We start from the raw sequence: 23,011 nt of genomic DNA, 5'->3' as shown, positions 1-23,011 counted from the left end.
AAAATTTAGTTGCAGATGTGATTAAAATGTGTTTATCGAAAATAGTAATGCCACCTGAATCCAGCTTTTAAAATGCAAGGATTTATTTAATCTGTAAATTGATTTATAGTTAGATTTTGAGTTACTTTGGACCCAGTTAGCAATATCATCTGCTTCTGTGCCATTTTCCAATATTTTCTTACATTTTATAGCTTTTTTGACATGCTGAAGCTTCCACGGCTTCACAGTAACCCACCGTGGCCCTGACTAAAGCAAAAACACATAGATTGTTCAGTCAGATAGATTTTTATATATTTTGCTGGCTCCATATGTCTGCACATGGAGTATAGCCTGTGAATGTGTGGATGCTGCATAGACATATCAAACCAGTGCAGCAGCTCTTTGTAATGACCTCTTACTGACTTCTCTGCAGGCAGCAGGAAGCTGGGACAGACTACTTCACATTGTCTGGGCGACACTCTAATCACACTCAGGCTCACTTGTTTTCCTGCCTGACACAAACTCAAACTTGAGTAGTTGTTTTTTTTCCAACTCAGATTTATGACTCTAACTTTCAGAGCCCGGTTCTGGAGTTTAATGATAAATTCATCCATTAGTAATGACTGCATGCAAGAGCAAAATACCAAAAATTCAGTTCATCCAGCTAATGATGTGTGTAATAGACTTTTTAAACTCATATTATAGAAGCCGTTGGTATGATTTTGACAAACAAACATTTTCCCATCTAACCTGATGATAATTTATAGGCAAAAGAATTAATGGGTCTCTTGATTCACAACAGTAACTTGATGATTATTTTCTCATTGGGGGTGTTTCGATGTATACCTGTGCTGTGGAGCTTTTTATCTGAAGGATTTCTGTCTTTTTCGTCTCGTCAGATTTTGCTTGTATGGAGCCACTGGGCATGGAGTCTGGCGAAATTTCCTCTGACCAGATCACCGCTTCCTCCCAGTATAACTCCAACTGGTCCCCTGAACGTTCCCGCCTCAACTACCAGGAAAATGGCTGGACACCCTCAGATGACAACACGCGGGAGTGGATACAGGTGAGTAAATTTGTGCTTATTTTTAACTGTCATTCATCATTCATTATCATTATGGGTTAGAGTTACTCACATTTATATCTTTAGGTAATCTAGCGATAATTACTGCTATAATTCCAAATTTGAAGGCTCAGAATAGGTTAGAGGGATTGAAATTATGTCACATTGGCTTTAATTTTTAGAGTCTGATCTCAGACTGAAAGCATCCTTGCATCTTTGTGGAAAGAGAGTGTTCCTCAGTTTGAACTTCACTGTACCACTGAGACCATGCTCACATCTGGTCTGAATATTGTTCACTCATATGTACCACTTCTGTGCATTTTATGGGGACACTCGACAGTGAAAAAATAAACCAGTCTGCATTATTCATTGGAGCGTGCCTCTCCAGCACAGCTGACATCTCTTATTCATAGTGAAATCTGACACACTAGCATCCAGCAATCCCTGAATGAAGGAGCAAAACATTCTTGTGTTGAAGGTTGGTTTTTTGACCCTTTAAAGAAGATAGAACTGTTCAGTAAATTTGTTTGGTTCAATAGTTGATCAATTTGGTCACACTTGTGGAACATTTGACATACAATTAATATACACTGGTGAGGAGAAACTATTAATGCTTAGTTTGTGGTTGTATTCTTAAAGATGATATGTAGATTGGTAAATGGACTGGTTGTTATAAAGCGCTTATCTACTCTGAGAGCTTAAAATGCTTTTAAACAACTTGCCTCAATCACCCATTCATACATACACTTTTCTATGCTTTTCCTATCTAAGTGCTTTCTAACTAAAATTCAGCAACTTGGGGTTAGCATCTTGCCCAAGGATATTTAGCATGCAGACTGGAGCAGACAGGGATCAAACCACCAAGCTTTCTGCTTTACCTCCTGAGCCACAGCCACCCCAGATTAAAGATTTATATACAACTAATGCTGTAGGATGGTTAATGGCAGTTATTTACCACAGTATAGTGAGTTATTTTATGAAAATATCACAAAACTATGCTAACTTGTTGTGAAAATTAAGCTAGCAGCTACCCTGTAGCTACTATACTAAGCCTTTTATTTTTTTCTTTCCCACATCATGACAATATATATATTATTATTTCTTACTCCTTTTGTTCTGCATATAAAATAATCTAAATTTTGATTCACCACCTGATATTTTTTCAGAGAGACAGTGTTAAGGGTTAAAAATAGTTGCAGCTAGCTTATTACCTTATTACTTTACCTGTAGCTAGCATTAGTTCTTTTGTGTTGCCTTCACTAAGGCTACGTTCACACTGCAGGTCTTAATGCTCAATTCCGATTTTTTGATCAAATCCGATTTTTTTTTGTCTGCTTGTTCACACTACAAATAAAATGCGACAGCAAATGCGTTCTAGTGTGAACGCTCAAAGCGTGCGCAAAAGAAGATGTCACACACAACGCGCTCTGTTTAGACCCAGAGCAAACAATATTGTTTGACTGCTGGACCTTAATATAAAGACTTCGGACTTTACTTTTCCCAATTTTTGCTTTAAGTTATTTTGTTATTTACATAATAATGTAGATAACCTAATAATTATCCTTTTTGCTGTTTTAGAGGAGCGGTGCTTCAAAGGATAGTTGCAGATTTCTGTCAGAATCTGCAGATTATAAAGTACAAATAAAATGTTCACGTTTCTCCAACGTTGTCTTCCCAACAGTTTCACTGACATCTACACTGGATGGCCAGGAAGCGTTCGCGATGTCTTCTCCGGCGCTGATAATTGGCGTCTGTCTTGTGTCAGTGACGTAAAAGACGGATTTAATGCGACATGATCGTTCAAACAGCAGTCGCTTTCTAAAACATCGGATATGTATCGGATTCAGTACCACATACGAAAGTGACCCAAATCGGATTTGAAAATATCGGATTTGTGCCGTTCACACTGTCATACCATGATCGGATATGGGTCACATAGGGTCAAAAAAATCGGATTTGATGCGCTTTCGCCTGCAGTGTGAACGTAGCCTAAGAGACAGCCAAGTCAAAGCCTACTTTTTTTAACATGCCAATAAAAATGTAGGTACTATTTTTGTACGGCAGAATACTTTTTATTGATATGTAAAAAAAAGTCGACTTTATTCTAAAAACAAAATGAGACACTAGATGAGCCACAAATGTGTGAGTCCTCAGGACAAAAGCTGTTTTTCCCTTTCTGAAGAAAAATGTGGTCAATCAAATTTAGGTTTTTAACTATGATTACAGGAACTAAAATCTAATTTATTTACATTCATATTAGAACCCATTAAAGTATCATACCAAACAGACGCTCAAATTAGTAAAACTCAAGGGACCTTTTTATAATTAGCAATTGCTAAACAAAACCAGCCTGTGAATTTCCTAATATGGGTTGAACCAATAAAAACAAAATCTACTTCACATAAACAGTCCCAGTGCTGAGGTGTGGCCAGAGTCCAGCACTGTCCCATTGTCCGGGACAGGAACTTATAGAGGAAGACTCACAATGCCCCTCGCAATAAGAGCAGACCCTCACTTCCCTCCTGTGAGGCTTACAACAGGAAGCAGACAGGAAGACGGCCTCAGCGGTGGATTAGTATTAGTGGCCCTCTATTGTCTGTCTTGGGACTTGTTTTAGGTAGTGGCTCATTGCTGAGCCCTCTGGGATATTAGGATATGAAGGACAGTGTTTTAATAGAGGTCAGTGGGTAAATTAAGAAGAGGCTAAATTTAATTGAACGTCACTTTAAATACTACATAAAATATGTAGTATTTAAAGGTTTGCCTTAAGAGATGTTAAATATTTATTTTTACTGATGGTACCAATTACTTTGAAGGATGTTTCATTTAGTGACAAAGTAGAAAGACGCTTGGAAATGCATTGTTAATGAGTTAAAGCCCCTTTTATATGTTTCTTAGATTTTTTAAGGTTTCCATCCATCCATTTTCTTCTGCTAATCTGGGGCTGGGTTGCAGGAGCAACTATAAATGCATTGGCTTTCCCAGGTCAGCCAAGAGAGATAATTTCTCCAGCGTGTCCTGGGTCTGCCCAGGGGCTTCCTCCCTCACCTAGGACGCATCCTTGTCAGATGCCCGAACCACCTCATCTGGCTCCTTTCGATGCTCATTTCCGCTGCTTGTATCCACGATCTCGTTCTTTCGGTCACTACCCAAAGCTCGCAACTATAGGTGAGGGTAGGGATGAAGATCTGCCAGTATCGGATCGCTTTTTACACCACGAAGGACCGGTACAGTGCCCGCATCATTGCAGCCGCAGCACCAATCTGTCTGTCAATCTCCCGCTCCCTGGACAACACCCATATATTTAAACACCTCCACTTGGTGGTGTAACTCATCCCTGACCCAGATTGGGCGCTCCACCCTTTCCTGGCTGAGGATCATGGTCTCAGAGTTGGAGGTGCTGATTCTCATTCGTGCCGCTTCACACTCGACTCGGAAACGCTCCATTGTTAGCTGACCTTTAAGGTTTATTATCATTAAAGTGGGCACTTGGCATCATCTTGTTGCTCAGTCTTGCTGGAAAATCTCATTTATAATGTGTTACTTCAAAATGAACAAAGAAATCTAGAAGATTTACTAAGAAATTATGTCTTTTTTCCATTGAGGAAAAAATTACCAGATTTAACTTGTTTTTGACTCTTAAATAAATATAATGAGCTCCCGTCACAAAAGACTAGGTTGGCAACAGTTGTCACTTTAACCACATATGCACTGTGGCAGATCTACTAACATTATAGATGGAGGCTAATATTCCTGCAGAGGAGAACTGGTTTGTTTCTGAGCCTCTGGGCAAAGTATTACAAGGCTGCCATCTGCACGGTGCAGATTACTAATTATACACACAGTGGACAGACAATGGGAGTGCAACTTGTTTATAAGTAATATGTATTTGTGGTGTATTGCTTAATTATTTGCCTTTGTTTTACTGCACACTCCTCTGTGCAGTTAGATGCTAATTTTAATATCTCAGAGAAGAAATTGGCAGTTGGTTAATGAATCATTTCTCTTTAAAGAGAACATGGTATGCTTCTGTCACATTTATGCTGCAACATTGGTGAAGTCTTTGTATTAAGGTTTAAAAACTCTGTTTTAGACAATTTATTCAACTCTTGGCTCCGTATGATGTCTAGGGCTGTCACGATTAGTCGACTAGTCGCGATTACGTCAACTATCAAAATCGTCAACGACTAATTTAATAGTCAACGCGTCATTTGAAGCTTTGTAAGATCCTGAAAGACGCAGGAATAAGTAGTAGGATTTAAGAGTGTAATAAAGGACTGAAGCAGAAGATGGCAGCAATGCGTCTAACAAGGATGCCAGCTGCCGTTAAACACCAAAGAAGAAGAAGAAGCAGTCTCCGGTATCGTATTACGTGACAGTGACGTGACAAAGGCTGTCCAAATTCAAAGACTCTGACAAATGCGGCCGACAAATGCATCCTCCTTTTCCCCAGATTTGAAGGTTAGGTCGGGTGTATCCTTCCTGGCCCAACCTATCCCAGAATTCATAGCGCGGACTGGCCAATTCCAGTTTCCAACAATGGCGGCAGCTACTTAGTTTTAATATTATTCTTTCTGGGTCACAAAATAAACTTTTAAGATGTTTTCAGGCGAAAATGTAGCTGTATAAAATTCAAATAGCTGCGCAGTTTACCAAGACATCAAATATTTGCAAAAGTGCTCTGACGTAAACATGATATATAAGTCACTTAGATAACTTAAAAATGTTATTGAGAAAAATGTCACAGAGAGTTGATTTCCCTAATATGGTAATTACACAGCTCACTGAGAGTACAGAAGACCCCCCCACCAGATGTTCAAACCAAATGTTTACCAAGGATTATACTAAACTGTGACTCATGCAAAGCTATTTCTGCATGGACTAAGAATGAAAATGCATAAAGGTCGCTTTGAGCACATGTGACATTGTATTTATACAAGTGATCAAAAATACTGTTCTAATCTCATTAAAGGTTAAAACATAAAATTAGCTGATATAACAAATTTGTTTTGACACCTCTCCGGGAAGTTTGCACAATTAATGCAGAACAAGCCTGAAGTGTCAGTTCAGGTGATGTTATACACGAGTACAATTAATCAAATAATTATTAACTAACACACTGTGAAAATGGCGCTTAGCTTTCTTAGTAATGTAGGCTTTTTAGGCAGCATGGAGTCTCCAGGAGGTACTGCTGACAATCTGGGCCTAGAAAAATTCATGTCGCTCACTTGCTCACTGCAGCTGCAGTGCAGAGACACTGGCATTTTTCTTATTCCCATCAATTAATCAAAAAAATCTGCAGGTTTTTTTCTCGATAACAAAAAAATGCAGCAGTAAAACACCTGGCTTGAATGTGCCTTTTCAGCAACACTGCTTCTCCTGTGTTTCCATCTCAGAGCAGTCTGATTGTAGATACTGGAGGAGGTGACGACACTCCTTGTGTCAGAAAGCTCTGAGAGCTCTGAAAGCTACCAGGTCCAGTTTGGTGTGTGCAAGCAGCTTTCTGCACGTGTGTTCATCCGTTGCTCACATAAAGAAACATGAAGAAACGGCAGACCATCCCCCTGCCACGGTGATTTATAGCCTCCAAACCAATGCTGTTGCTCGCCCCTCTGACTCTGTGAGGTATTTGAGTTATGACTGGTGGTTTTTGTGAGGAAAATTTTCCCATTTTATTTGATTAAGTGTGGTGCGTGGCCAAGTCTGCACAGCATGGTTTGCCTTACGGCTTTCAATTCATCTTATTTGAAAAAAAGGAATTATGACTTAGTTAATTCTTGCATGCCTGCCTCCACCACTGCAAACACCTCTATTATTCATTTAAAGGCATTTATATTTTATTGATACTATTTTCAGGTTCCTATTCATAATGTGATCGGGGTGATGTTACCCGGTGGCAGTGTGGATGGCGACACACCATGAGCTCATTATCTAGCTGTATGATAAATATGTAATCATATTTTGCAGTGCCGCCTAGTGACCCATTTTATCAACATGCTGGATATTTGCAATTAAATGAGACCCAACTCCTACAATCACATTTGCTCAAGAAGAAATACTGAAGTTTTACTTGTGCTGCAGTAAAATTAACCAAGCAGGAACTTTGCAGTCAAATGAGCTTTAAAAACAACTTTTAATAAAAAAAATTATAAACTATAAGTCTGCACTCACAACTCATGCAAGCCCTCCAATCTCATCATGTAGGCCTTTGGCGCTCAAAGTGGAAGCACACCACTATGTCTCCAACCACCATCAACAAATGAAGTGATAGCACTGGGTGGAGGAGCCCATCTACTGGCAAGATTTATAGATTTGATAACATTTGATAACTGCCATTTAATGGGCTGATAAGATTCTGCACAGGTGCATATGGGGACATTATAATCTGATTCACATGTTTTTGAATTAAAATTTTAAATGAGGAAAATGCAGATAGATATCTACCTCTTATAGATAAATAACTAGTTTCGGTTTAAGCGATTAAAGTTAAAATAGTTGGAAAGCAAACATTTTAATAACTTACTGTATTTATTTTAATTTCTGGAAAATTTTTTTACAAAAAATCACTACTTGGGTAAGTTTAATTAGCTCTAAATTTATTATTTATTATGGTTGTTATAAATATTTTATTGTTTACACATGTTTAAATTGGGCTCCACTGGTAGATGCACAACAGCGCCAAAGTAATTTGTTGGATACTTGAGATTAAAAGGCACTATATATGTGCAGAGCGTTAAATAATTAAAAGCTACAAACAATATGTTGAGCATATTAAGAACATGCACTCGAACATGTATTCGATACATTCCTAATTCTTATAATTACTACTTACTCTGTTATTAACAGAAAAATTCCAAGGCAGTTATATTGAAGTCCGAAATAAGAATAATTCATAAATAAAACAAAAAGTTATTAATGGTAAATGGAAAATTCTTGAGTCGTGTTGAATTTCCTTGCCATATGGGAAACATGGTTAGTAGGTGCATCTTTACAATTGACCTGTTATTGAGGGCAGTGATGTAAACCCAGGAAAGGTTTCCTTCCCCTCCTGCTTCAGGTATTTATAGAACCCCTGCTGTTTGTCGTCAGGATCTCTTTGACGCCACCAGGAAGAGCATCTGGAGAACTCATTTAGGCATCTCGCAAGTGAGGTGTGTTACTGAAGCCGGGCCATTAGGGAAGCGGAAAGACAAAAGATCATCCACAGAATGTTAACGGGTCGGCCTATCCAGAGCAGACCTCTGGAGGAATGCCACAGTGAACTTCCAAACCTGGAAAATATCATTAACCGAGACAAATAATCAGTGCACGTCAGACTTGTTAACACAGAAAAGTGTCCAAAAGTTGTGATGAACGAACTGAAGAGCCTTCGCACTGATTATAAATATAATTTCTCAATTAGTGAGAGAGGAGAGGTCGAAAAAAGGTGATGTTCTCATCAGTTATGTCAATCATTCATCAAAGAAAATAATGCCCCCAAACCATGTAGATCTAATTAGTCTATTCATTAGCTCATTTTGACTGGAAACCCAAGGCTGCTAAAAAAAAAAAAGATAGAAAAAAGATGTAGTTGGACAGTGAGAACAAAATATATTTCTTTTTAAGCAATGCCAAGTAGTCATGCTGTAATAAGATTTTAAGGATCCCGTGGTTCTAAATGGCACTCAGCAGATGCATAATTGCATTCAAACAAAAAACATTTAAAAGCGACTTTTTTTCCCCCCTCCAGCAACAATTAGGGCCATTAATGATTTTGCCATTTAATGATTTTAACACTGTAAAAGCAAGCCACATGCCACAGCTTTGCAAAGCATTATTTGCAGCATTAGTATAATTTAATAGTAGAATTTTAGCTGTTTGGACATCACTTCAAATTCACTTCCTCACAGCATGAAAATCAATGAGCAGTTAATGAGAATTCTCTGTTATTTTATTATTTTAGAAGGAAATCCTGTAGTTCCGAAAATATATTTAAAATTAGAAACTAAAAAAATAACTCAAGAAGTGGAATTAGACGTCAACAGATACAGCTTTATTTCAACATGTGAATATAAAAGGCCATAATAAAATTCTTTGCAACTCTTTACCGTAAATACAGCATCAGTTTTGCACTGCTTTTTAAATCATTCTGTATTCATATACTGGACCGTCTTCTCTGACTGTTCCAGGCAGCCCTTGATTTCCAATATTATCCATGTAGCATTAAGCTCAAAACAGGTCAGGATGTGCTACATGCTAAACTAGCTAGCATGTAGCTAAAGAAGCTACATGCTGTAGCTAAAGAAGCTACATGCTGTAGCTAAACAAGCCAAGCTATCTATTGGATAAACTTTAATACATGCATTTTGGTCTGACAGATTGTTACGTTCCCCTAAAAGGGTCCAGGCGATGAGGGAAAGGAAAAAAAAGTGCTATAAGTGAAATACTATATAAAAACGGCTGCATGCTAATAATCTAGCCCAATCTCACCATACTTCTTGCAGGACTCTTTGTCTTGCTTGCTTTGTAATATTATGGCTATCTGATAAAGCTGAAAGTCATGGTTTTATAAGCGTATTGGTTTCAATGTAGAAGTCTGTCTAAAAGGAAAGTTACGCTTTCTAAAATCAAATGACTTCCCAGAAGTGGGAGATTCTCTCGCTAGCTCAGTAACATGAGTAAGAAGAATCTATGGGTTGCTGGGCTATGTAACCTTTATCACAGCTTCCATATGCGCTGTAAATCCCAGAATAAAGGTGTTACTCATTGTTGTTTGATTTGACAAATAATCAGCCTAATAAAATATGAGCTGTATGGACAAAACCTTATGCTAAATATATAAAAATAAAATTAATATTTAGGTCGTTGTGTAGTTTTCCACACTTTCCAACCATCTAATTATCTTTTTTATCCATAAAAACAAACTGCAATCAGCTGCATCACCACAGGCCTCCACTTTCCTAAGTAAAAACTAAAAACTTCAGATGAGAATGGAGTAATTGAGGCTCATTCTTTCTCTATCACTCTAAAAGCAGTATCCTGTTTTGGCAGGAAGTAACAGAGTTTCTGTTCAATCTCATTTAGCCACACTTCAGCTCGAGTTATGTCCCCTTCCTGCATTTTGTTCCCTTCATTAAAAAGCTCTAAGTGTGACCATTTTCTGTGGCATAAATGGTAGGCACTGCCAAGTGTTGAATAATTAGAAGATGGAAGAGCAATTACCCTCGGTCGCTTGATGGAGGAAGTCTGGAGAATGGAGTTATGGCCGACCGCTGCAGAAAACATGTAATGACAGCAATGGCTGGCCAAAGGATGGCTGTAAATGGTTTTCCTGAAACACTTTGTTTAATCTTAAGTAAACGGTCTCCCTTTTCTTTAAAAGCTCTTGTGTCAAATATTGTTTTCGCCACAGAAAAAACTTTAGCACTACAGGGAAATAACAGTCCCTCCAACCCGTTGTTATACCCAAGATGTTTGGTCAGGACCCGCAGACATCATATTTTAACATGCTGTAGCATCATTTTTGAACATGCATGGTCACCAGATGGAGTTCATTACGAGTCCCTCGGAGATACAGATGCAATGAGACCGCAGCCAAAAGTGGTCTGGCAGTGTTTTCACTGCAGGACATGAAGTCACTTGTAGTGTAGATAGAAGTTTACCTTTTAACATGTGATTAAAGTTGTGAAAGGGTGTACTTTAAATTCAAACCATGTACTTTCATGGGCTTACGAAAGTCAAAACAAACGTAAAATCCCAGACAGGATTCGGACTTTTGTTTTCTGGTTGGAGGCTGTGGGATTGTCCCGTCCACCACTCCAAAAACCAACTACTGCAAACTACTGTAGGTTCTGGTACTTCCTCCCTCACAGTGGAAATTGACACTAAGGGGGCACTTTTTGTGTAAAACTATGATGAAAAATGGCAATGTTTCCGTAATATGATTAGTTGGGAATGAGAATATGTCGATTTCTCAAGTCAGGTTTTTACAAAACGTATTGATATCTATACAAAACGTCAATACAAAACGTATTGATATCTATTATGTTACACTAGAATTAACATTAAAGTTATTCTAAAATGAATCTAAAATGAATTTTAACAAATTTCCCACGTGTGGGACTAATAAAGGTCATCTTATCTTATCTTAATCCTTTTTTCCTATTTCTGAATCAGGTCTTTATCCTACACGCAGTATTCATGACTTACCTCCTCACCTCCCAGTGTACTGACTTACCTTCTGTTTTTATTACAAGACCAGCCTTTCTTAATTTAAGCCTTTATTTAATCAGAAAGTTTCTTGAGATTGAAATCTCCTTTCTAAATCTCCTGGCCAAGAAAGCACACCATTAACCGCAGGCTGCTGTGGCAAAATCTCGGATAAATTTCTCCGTATATGAGTGTCCATTAAGTACAAAATCACAGCTCCAGAAACACAGAAATGACTGTGACACCTGCTATTGATAGTTTAGCACAAAGTAATATTTTTAAACTCCTTTTAGCACTAGCAATTTTTTTAACATCTAGCTAAAATGAGCTTTGTTAAAACAAACCTTCTTTTAGGATTATGCATTTCCTAATAATTTTAAATTGGTACCAGTTTTTCCAGTTAAGGGTGTCCTCTGACTTAACCTTCCCTGACTCGCTTCACTTCTTAAGTCAGCTCTTAATGCCATGATGAGCAGCAGAGCAGATCTGGTAGCTTGTTTGTGATTTCACAACAAAAACCTGCTGTGTAAAGCTTCTCGGTCACATACAGTATGCATAGTGTATGTGGGTGAGACGTCTCGTGGGAATTTAGATGAGAACAGAGCTGGGAGCGCCGTCAAGTAATCCCACAAAGTATCATTTCCCAGGGGTCTCCCTGTCAGTTACAGATCCCACAAAGACCTGCGGGAAGCTATTCTCTGCTCTTCTCCTTAAAAGGAAACAGTGGGAGAAGTCAAATCCTGGCTTCTGGGGTCTTCCCATGTACAATATCACAGCTGCAGTGTCTCTATGGTAATATAATTACACACCATATATTATAGGCATCCCGCATATAGCTTAGAGTGTATTTTGGTATGCAACTGATAATTTAGAAACTCAACAAACAAGCGACTGAGTTTAAGATAAATTAAATGGAAGCCCAATAGAAAGTCTTTATTACGCATTTAAATCGTTTCCAAACTTTGGAGAAAGTCGATGTGACGAACACGAATCTGCGTGTTGGTGAAATAAGAAATCTTAATTTAAGATAAGCTTTAGTGAATGTGGACATTTATAGCCCACTGTGAGGCTTTCTGTTATCACTGCTGCTCTCTTTGATGATAACTATCACTTCTTAATCTCCTTTTTTATCGTTTCCTTTTTCAGCACTTTGAACAGCCGTGTTTCTGGACGCTGCTGTGCTGCATTGAGATAAAAAAAAAAACCTTCCGCCATCTGAAAAATTATTTTTATCTGGTTTTTTAGCCCTTAGATCATAATTTCGTGAAAAAAAACTTGGGGGAAATGTATTGCCAAGAGATCCGTTTTGATCGAGTAAAATGTGTGGTTGAAAAAAGATGATCGCTTCTGAGATTCTTGCTAATGATTTGAGAAATCTGCATATAGCTGTCCTACTGTCTGTTTAGGTCGACAAATGCCTATCTGATCCTCTTCGAACTCGTTGGACGTGCTGCTCTGTATCGTAGCGAGCACGGTGCTGAATCTGAAGTCGTCTGGATGAGCTGTTTTTATGTTTTAAGTTGTTCTGTGTGGCCAGTGTTGCCCCTACAGCAGGTGTCTTGAATCTAACGTAGCCACTTTTATTTTTTATATGTCAAAGCTTTAAGTGATTCTTTCTATTCTCCAGCTGCAAAAAATGTGTAACCTTTAAACCACATTTAATTTAAATCTACGTCATAGCCTACATTTATCGCCAAGCGCCTTATCTCTCAGTTTAGCTATTTCCTGAGAAAGCTACAACCCCAGGTCTGCACACTCTGTGCAGCCACATTTGAACAGACCAATCACACGCATGCATTCAGTGAGCATTTCTTCATGAGTCCTCTTGTCAAAACTATAAACTTAATGACTGCGTGCACGTTAAGGACATCTGTATGTTATAGTTAGAATCTCTCAGAACAGACTCTGTACTAGTTAAAAGAAAAAATTGAGTTACACAATATTATGTTCCTATTTGGGGGATTTTCAAGCATAATTGAATCATTTTCATTTCACATTCTTTTCTGTTTTTAGGATTTCTGGGAAGTTTGTCTTTGTTTGCTATACTGGATAATTTAACTCAGACAGACACATGACAGTAAGCTTAGTCAATCTAGCCTCAGAGTCAAACTGAGAAAGTCCCAGACACATGATGCTTTTTTTAAACTGTTACTGCTAATCGCCTTGTTGTTGGCCAGGGTCTCAGTTTTTAAGAATTCAAGTGTCAGAAAAGGGGAATTGAGATCAAGGTGGATCAAGATGTTTACTGTTAACAACATGACAGCTCCCAAAACGAAAGCGTTTTAGCTAACTCCTTATATTTCCTGACTGGTCTTTATTTTGCTATTTAGTCCAAAAAACATCTTCAGCACCTATTGTAGTAGGTTTGAGTAATACAGCGGTTTAGCCCTGGATCGCGTCTGCAGGGATTCCCCTCGAGCTGACATGCCCCTCATCCCGCCCGTGGTCGAGTTACATATTTATTCTTTGCTTTCAGTTGTTGGTTTAACACAATCTCTTAAAACCAACCTCGCATGTCACACACTAGTTAGTAGTAATGCAGACTGACGACCATAAAAGTAGTCATGAGCTCCTACAAACACACAATGTCAGGCGTGTGGTCAGTTTTAGACGTAAATCGTGTATCATGCTGCATTTTTTCGTGGGGAAATATAACATTGTTGTTAATGAGAAAGCTCTGACATGTTGCGTCTAACAGACAAATTCAATCAAACAATAAATGAAAGAAACAGTCAAAATCTGAAGTCACTTCTGGGGTTAATAGCTAAAACAAGAGAGATGATTTCAGCCATCGATGCCTCCTCTCACTGGGTTTAAGTGCATATTTGTAGAAAGTGAGTATTCATTACTTATAACACTTGCCAGCATTTTACTCATAGAAACAAGTGGCAGCTTAATGTTTCTGTAAACTCTTTCTCATTAGGTTATGTGTCTGAGTTTACAAATGGGGTGGCATATCTCTCCAGCATCCTCCTCTGATTTTTCACCGTCTACTTAATGATGAATCACAGTGTAATTAATGAGGTCTGAGTCCTTGTTTCCCATATGCCTCAAGTAAAACAGAGCAAGACACTGTAGCCTATCCAGTCAGTGCTGCTTTCATATTATGTTCTTATTGTATATTTTCTACAAGATACAAGAACTAACCTGCAGAAAATGCTTGAATTCTGCAAAAACAAGTTGCTTTATTTCAGTACAGGCACATTCTGACACTTTAAGATGTTCCCAAAGAAACACAATCTTATGCTTGAGTGCACTGGGGTTAAATCGGGCCTCAAAACTCAGAACTTTTGAATCTACAGGCTTTCATTTCCTTGCTTAAGTGCTCTTTGACAGTAATTGTTGTTCAGTGGAAAAGCATCTGTTGTTGGATTTTCTGTCACAAATCCACTCCTTTAATCGCCGCTCCTAAAATATTTTTGTCTCTGATGTCCCCCACGGCTTTCACCCACACACTTTTTACTTTTACTCTTCTAACAGTTTGTACAATACTTCTAAAACGGTTTCATTTTTAGCTAATTTTGATTTTTACCCATTTCAACATTTCAACAACCTTAATGCATTTACATTTCCACTGTTTATGTACTGTAGTCACGTTTTTTTCACCTTTACTGATTGCTTTTATTACTGTTTATCCATCACATAATTAACAGTTTAAAATTTTTAGGCAAATCTTCTTCAAACCCAACTCTTAATGGTCTTGTATTTCTCATTATCAGCCACAGATTATACATAAAGACAGTCTGGGGTTTCGGCATGTTGGAATGTTGTGATTTCCACTTGGTTGCAGTTGTAGAATTGAATCATTTCCCGTCGTTGGACTTTGTTGTCTCTACAGGTGGACTTGGGGTTCCTACGATTCGTCAAAGCCATCGGGACGCAGGGTGCCATCTCAAAAGAAACCAAGAAGCACTACTACGTTCGCACATACAAAGTGGACCTGAGCTCCAACGGAGAGGACTGGGTCGCCGTGAAGGACGGCTCAAAGCAGAAGGTAATGATGAGTCACTTATTCTCTTACAATGATCATCTACCTAATGCTGACAAGTAATGAAGGACCCTGCATTCTAATCAATGAGGTAAATGGCTGAATCAATGTTTTCCAAGGCTACAGCAACTGGCTGCATGCCTAAACTAAAGTGTGCACTGAAGGTCTGCTTTGCATCCCACTTCTCTTAACGCGTTTAGAATTCATTTATTCTGGCACTGGAAGTTGTTGGTGCAGAAATAAACTTCTAGGGACTGAATTTAGGCAACATACTGACAAACACTGTGTAACACGAAGCTTCAAATAAAAGTCTCGTCTACTCTACGCTAAATCTGCATCACGCTGAACATTCGTGGTTTATTGTTTCAGGTGTTATTTGTTGTTTTTCCCAAATTCTAATTACTCTGATAGTACAGTATCATCTAAAGTCATGCAAAAACACACTGAAAGCTCAGTTCTTAAAGGTCTGCATAACCACAAGGCCGCAGCTCAGGCAGTTGTACCAGTAGTATCAATACAGTTTGCTGTAGTCATGTGCAACAGATAAATAATTTTCAATAAGGCAGCTGTGGTGTTACTGTAGTAGCAGCTGTATTATTGGGAAGAACAGTCATTTCTATTGTCGATCGTGGAGATGCTAGCAGCCAGAGCAGAAGCTTTATTTGCACTTTTGGTGGGAGTAGCAAACACTTACAGTGTTACAGTACATAGCTGTACTGATTAGCAGCGACTGTGATGAATAGCAGTAAACATTCCTGCCAGCGCTGCTGTTTTGCCCAGGTTTTCTCCTTCTATTTAAAGACCATCGCCCTGCGCCCTCACGCTTTAATCTTTCTCCCAGCAAAATCACCTAATTTAGGAGTAACTGTGATGCATGCATACATAATGTTTGTGCATTTCTTTAATGTTACCTGAGTTCCAAAGTCATGTATGGAAGCCAGTCTGGAAACAGTCCACACACTGCGTACAGTTTTAAACCCATCAGTCACTGCAGCGGCCCGGTTGAAGTGGGTAAATATGAGTAAAGTAACAGATGCTCTTCTGTGCCTGTATTTTTAGATCTTTCTGGGGAACTACAACCCCACAGATGAAGTTCGCAGCCATCTTCCCAAACCCACTCTGGCTCGCTACATTCGTATCCGCCCTATGTCCTGGGAGCAAGGCATCTGTATGCGCTTCGAGATCTACGGCTGCAGAACATCAGGTACACAAACTCATACATACTGATGTGGGACCTCACTCCCAGCTTCAACTCCTGATGTATAGATTTATGTTCCACAGCTACTCCGCCGCATACCGTTAGTGCTGAAGTCTGTGTTTTTACATATTCCATTCATACATTTTCTTCTTAATTAACTTTCCCTGTCCCCTCGGGGATTAATGAAGTTTAATGTAATCATTTTTCCCCCTTATCTAACATATACATATGCAGTGTATGCATCTGCTAATACTCACTGGATTGCTTTTTTTCCTATTTTCTAATATAGTAAGCCAAACAGACTGTATATACAGAAATTTCCAGCTCACTTTACCATCTCCATAATTTTTCTCCGTGCTCAGTAATCTCTTGCAAATATTCTGCATTTTTCCCCAAACACAAAAAGAAAGATTTATCATTTATTAAATGTTTTATGAAATTTTAATTAAGAAAAATGTTCAGTTCTTTCCCGTTTTTATAGACCATTCGTGCTCTTCTCCAAACCTGAGCTGATATTTTTAACATAGCGTCTCTTTAAAAGATGGATAGAGCCCCGCAGCCTTGTTTCAGAGCTAGAACATGCTAGAAAATGGGTAACTTTTAAGCTTTCGAAAATCCACCAGGGTAAAGTTGTGATGAAGGTGGTGATTACAGGCTGTAATCATGATTGTTTTCTGCTGTAAAATTAGCATTTTATGATGGGAGTCTTACTCATAGTCTTACTCGAGTGACCGTTAGAGGAACCTCATTAATTGCCAAAAACAAAAAGCCACTGATCTCTTAAAGAAATGACTAACATTTCACCAGCTCATCAGTTCTTTTTTCTTCCTTTTACTTTTTCCTCACTTTTGTTCATCATGAATCAAACTAACATCTTTTCGCTTAGTGGATGAGAAACCCCCGCCGCTCTCTGTTGATTTAAAATAATCACTGCTTCCAAAGCGAGCGCAAACTCCCACAGAAGGATGCCGTTATTCATTACAGTGGAGCAGAGGAAAATCATGGTGCCTCATTACTCATCCCCTAACATTACATAAACCTCAGTCCTTGATGTGCTACAAACAACTCTCAGTAGGAGGGCCTCATGAATTGGATATTAGGCTCTTACTCATTGGAGAACTGGATATAGAGTGCCGGACAGGTGATTCAGGAGATATAGTGACGCAGTTTGGAGAGTGTATATGTGTGCTGTATGCAGGTAATGCACTTGAAGCAGAGCCATCATTTACTCCAGAGCACAAAAGTTTTTATCTACATTTTCGCAATTTAAAGAAGTGATAAAAACACGAATGCATGTTATCGTTTGCTGTCCCTGGGAGGACATTTGGTTCTTATAAGCTCAGCAACATCAAAACGCACACTGGCAGCCCTGTAGGAGGTTTCCATAAAGGAGTCTGAATAGCTTTATATTTTCACACTGTGCAAGAATTTACATCCCCAAGAGCTGTTGTTGTTGTTAAACGCTAGATACAACTGTGGGAGCATTTGTCAAATGCAAATATCATGACTGTTTGGGCCCGGATATTAGCTCTAGCTTGTTGTGGATAATGGATTTAACTTAGCCTTGCAATGACTAGACCATGCTGTGCAAGTATTATTAAGAGTTCACATTCCAGGCAAGCTTATCTAGTCATTATCCCACAATATTTTCCAATACTTAAACACTGTAATGAAAATGGAAGCATTCGAAAAAGCAGCCTGGCCCGGTTGTTGAACAGATTGTACTGTAACCTCAAGGTCGCAGGTTTTTCACACACACGTCGATGAGTCTGTCAGTGTCATGATGCCCGTGAGGCGAGACTTTAAACCTCCAACATGTTGCTAAGATTCTGCTGCGAGCCGCCTCTTGACCTCTGATGATGTGAGGCAGATTTGTAGTTGTAAACTTTTCTCTCCTTCTTCATTTGAATCAGAGATCCGTCCGGTTTTGCTTAATGAGGCAAATTTGTCATTTTGGTTTATATAAATTATTTTTAAAACTCAACTTCACTGAAATCGAAGTGAAACTTTCCAAGCCTTCTATGTGCTGGAAGAAAGCTTTGTTTAGACCAACTTTAGCTCTGCATGAATAATGCAGCCTCTTCATTTATTTCGGTGGAGTGCTCAGTGGAGGCTCAGTATCATCTGGCAAGGTGCTGTCAAGTGTATAATGCAACTAAATTACCTTTTACCCTGAATGCAGAATTTCTCCTATCCCCTCTCATGCTCAAGAGAAAATAAAATAATTTCCACTGTGACAACTTCCCCCTCCTCGTCCTAATGTATTAACTTTGCAGTGTTTTGGTGTCTGGTAACTCTTCATACTTGAGGATCTGTTAAATCCCGAATCATTTTTCATCATCTCGCCGGTACTTGAGACTATGCAGTAGAGCAGGGCGATATGACCAAAAATATTTATCACGATATACATTTGAAAATTTGCGATAACGATATAACTGATGATATAATTGACACTAGACAAAATACTTTACAATGCCACAACTTTATTAATGCAAAAAAAAAACCCAAACATCAATGTATTTTCACTTAAACAAGCAGCTGTTTTTTATGTGCATTAAAGTTATATAAAAATTTAACAGTGCAAATGCAAATTCCTTGCTGACAGTTTAACCAAAAGGCATTTCCAGTGGAAACTGGCCGACATATCCTGAGCATAACCATGTATAATATCCACAAAACTTAAAAAGAGGTTATACACACACAATACGGTAATATTATGTTGAAGCACAGTACGTATCACTCCGCGAGGCTCCTGCCTACGGTAGCCGTAATGCTCCGACAATCCATCAAGCGGTGTGGCTTCGTAGCTTAGCAAAGTCGTACTAAAACATTTGACAGATTTTCGAGCGCCGTGTACCACATAAAATCATTTCGAGGTCAGTAAACACAACCAGAATTCATACATAAGGCACACGGGATTATAATGGGCACTGTTGATTTTCAGAAAAATCAAAGGATTGCTTTTAAGTGTGCCGCATTTTCCAAAAAACACGGTAATAACGACGGCCAGCTAGCATGCTCTACCAAAAATAGTGCTTGGTTGTGTATCTGACGGACGAAAGCCAAACCAGTTCCACACCACTGAAGTTGCAGCATTTTTACAAACCAACTCTGGTTCATCTGTTTCATTCAACGATCCGCTTTCACCCTTCTCATTCTCCGTCGCCGGCACGCTTTTTCCGCCATGTGCGTATGAAAACAAAGGCACTGCGCATGCACGTTTTACCCATATTCTATCGCCATATTTCATTTTCTTATTGTGGCCCAACATTATACCGTTATTACCGTGAACGGTATGATATGGCCCAGCCCTACTATGCAGCAACACGATGAATGCTTTGGATCTAACAGTCACAAAGAAGGAGGCATATTCCTCTTTTTTCCCTTTAATGTTGGCCTGAACATAGAGGGCACAGACATGTTCATACCTAACAACCTTTGTCTTATAGGTGTTGGAGTATATCCAGCCATCATAGTAACATCAGTAATGGCAGGAGAAATATAAAAAGAAGCACTTATTTTAGTTCAAAACACAGCTGAGACACAGACTGTATGTTTGGGCTCTTCTCCATCACAATCATGTTGCTATCAGGGAGCTTTCTAATCTGCCCGTTTTCATTCTGTTTCATGTCAGTGACCATAAACTTACAGTCGCAGTCAAAAAGAATTAGCGACAAGAACAAGAAGTCCTGAAAAAGATGTTGTGGCAGCTCACATCACCCTGATCTCAATATTATGGAGTCAGCGTGAGACTGAAATCCCGCTGGTGCCTCAATCCACAGAAGACGCTCGGAAAAACATACCCGCGAAGTCAAATCTGTGCTTGCATACAAGAAGGAGAATAGTTACTGATAGTCAAGCCCCTCAGAATCAGAGAGGCTCGACTCGGGAGACAGACGCCCTCTTTAAGATTCGACTCACAGCTTTCCTTTTTGATAAAGTTTTTAGTTCGAGCTGGATCAGGTGACCCTGAATATCCCTTTGTTATGCTGCTAAAGGCTCAGGCTCCTGGAGGACTTTCAAATGATGCACTGAGCACTTATTTTCCACTCACGTCTTTTCGCTCCCCACCTGTTTATACACCACTGCTGCATTTTTTGTCTTCTCTCTCCCTCCGCCTCTATTTCGTCTTGTTTCTCCATCATCTCTGCTGGAGGTTTCTTCCTGTTAAAATTGAGTTTTTCCTTCCCACCATCACAAAGTCCTTGCTGATATGTTTTCTCACAAACACTGTAGGGCTTTTACCTTACAGTCCCGTGTGGCGACTGTCGTTGTGATTTGGTGCTGTGCAAATAAGCCTGAATCCTTGCTTCGTCTACAGAGCAGCAGCGTACACACACTAAAAGTTTAGTAATTCCTCGTTTATTCAAACAAACCCATCCTGGGGATTAAAGATGACTCTTTGATATTTTTACCAAAGCGTTTAAACACTGCTCCAGCACCCAGAGGGCCTCGACTAAAACCGCTGACTTAAGCAGTGACAAGATAATGATGGCCGTGGCATTTCTTATCGTACTTTACGCCTTTCAAAAGTTTCCTACCCACTGTTCACTGTCTGCTCATCGTTCTCCTGCTGTACAGACTACCCATGTTCAGGGATGTTGGGGATGGTGTCTGGCCAGATCTCAGATGCTCAGATCAGTGCTTCGTCCTACGCTGACCGGGGCTGGGTGGCCGAGAACGCGCGTTTATTGACGGGAAGGTCGGGCTGGACCGGACAGTCGACAAAGCAGCCTTTCAAGAATGAGTGGCTGCAGGTGGGTTCACAAACACAGCTGAGTTTAGAGATGAAACAGGCAGATCATGACCTCATGTGTGTTTTATTTGTTTACAGTATTAGAAAGTTCAGTTATGCATCCAGCAGCCACAAGCAGATCCTTAACTACTGCACTGTTAACTGAAACAGTGCTTCCCAAAGTTTCTGGCTGGTGATCCCTTGACATGAAGACAGTGTCTGCTCACTCATATGGCCATGAGTGCTTTTATAAACAGTTTAAAATAGAGTATACAGTTTATTTTTCCTGTTCCCCGCTCAGATGGGAAGCATCAGGCAAGAAAAATATCTACATTTTGACTAGCAAATATCTAAATAGTCTTAAGATTTCTCAAATTATCCTGATTCCCGCCTGAAGGGACCCCAGACCCCAGAGTGGAAACCACTCGTCCGCACCAATCCAAGCCAGTTCTTTTTAAATGAAACCACAGTTTGTCTTTGTCATTTTTATAATCTATCACAGAGCGACAAGGTTTATTTTTGATTCAGATTATAGGTGTAGACAGTATTTTGCTCCTTCACAGGTGGATCTGGGCCAGGACAAGATAGTGACCGGTGTGGTGATCCAAGGAGGGAAACACCGTGACAGGAACGTCTTCATGAAGAAGTTTAAGGTGGGCCACAGCCTGGACGGAGAGGAGTGGACCATGGTGAAGGAGGAGAACACCACCAGGGTCAAGGTTGGCTCACTTATACATGTAACAGCAAAATGTCACTTTTTATTAGCCTGTGTTTGTGGTGCCCGGCAGCCAGAAGGTCAGGTTGTGTAACATGAGTGTCGAAAAGTCGAAAAAGAGAACATAATCCAGAATTCTTGAAGAAATTAAAGGAGAAACTGACATTTGCAGTTATGAGTGAAAATGCACAAAGTTAACCTAGAAAGAGACTGAAAACTGAGCTTCAGAGTAAAACAGAAAATGACCAAAGACATGACGGCCAACACAGAAATCAGGAAACACAGTCAGGAAATTGCCCGAGAGGCTAAAAATTAAAACTGCACATCACCAAAACAACAATGAAATCCAAACAGGAACAAAAATTCAAAAATATCAAAAGAACTGAGGCTCAGCATGACTGGAATAATTAAATCAAAACAGCGATCCGATTAAACGAGAATCCAAAACTCAAAAACAACACAGACTGTGACTAAATGTGCTTAATATGACTTCAAATGAGCACATCTGAAGGTGGTGCTCGAGGCTATCTGAAAGGACCACGTGTGCACATCAGATGAAAATAGTTTTACTTTTTCTTTTGGCTTCTATTCCTCTTCTTTCTTTATTCCTCCCCGTGTCTCATTCAGCAGCATTGTGAAGCAGGCGATGAATTAAAAGGAAAGCAGATAAAAAAGTTGTTGACGTGAAATAAACATCTTCTTACAGACATCTTTAATTCCTGAAAGCCGTGAGACAGACGCTCTACACGACACAGCGCTGCTCCTGGAATGAAATGTTAATCACCTAAATTATAGACGGCTATTCATGTGAGCTCTGTTTGGTGGTCCGTGTTTGTTGGATGCTTTTGTCTGAAGAGCTCCACAAAACTTCCACCAGGAAATCTGGGTTTTTATGGAAGCGAATCATTTTAGTGTACTTTAAATAAACACAGGCTAGAAGAAGAAAGAAGAACTGTGGGTAAAAAAACTGAAGCAGCATTATTGGGGTGTGTGAAATCATCACAGCAGGATTCGGTGACACAAAAAAGTGCGGCGGGAGTTGCTGCTCGACCACCCACGCGTTTATTTATTTTTCACATTCGCCCAAGCTTTGTGCTGAGGTCCCTCGCTTCTCTCTGCACCAGAGCCTCTAAGACGCGTATTGA

At 39.4% G+C, this 23,011-nt stretch overlaps 1 protein-coding gene across 1 annotated transcript in view; it reads left to right on the top strand.

Annotated features, from left to right (window-relative positions):
* The window catches only part of LOC134617043 (neuropilin-1a-like), a 95,600-nt gene that overhangs the window by 49,411 nt on the left and 23,178 nt on the right, over positions 1–23,011 (top strand). The window contains exons 6-10 of the mRNA XM_063462201.1: positions 879–1,045; positions 15,069–15,224; positions 16,278–16,422; positions 20,998–21,173; positions 21,715–21,870. Coding sequence (XP_063318271.1) covers positions 879–1,045; positions 15,069–15,224; positions 16,278–16,422; positions 20,998–21,173; positions 21,715–21,870 — 800 coding nt within the window. The remainder of the gene's footprint in view (positions 1–878; positions 1,046–15,068; positions 15,225–16,277; positions 16,423–20,997; positions 21,174–21,714; positions 21,871–23,011) is intronic.

This window comes from Pelmatolapia mariae, linkage group LG18, assembly GCF_036321145.2.
Source record: "Pelmatolapia mariae isolate MD_Pm_ZW linkage group LG18, Pm_UMD_F_2, whole genome shotgun sequence".
In the NCBI taxonomy this organism is placed as follows: Eukaryota; Metazoa; Chordata; class Actinopteri; order Cichliformes; family Cichlidae; genus Pelmatolapia; species Pelmatolapia mariae.
The sequence above is the reverse complement of the archived record's forward strand: the minus strand, read 5'-3'. Positions and strand labels throughout refer to the sequence as shown.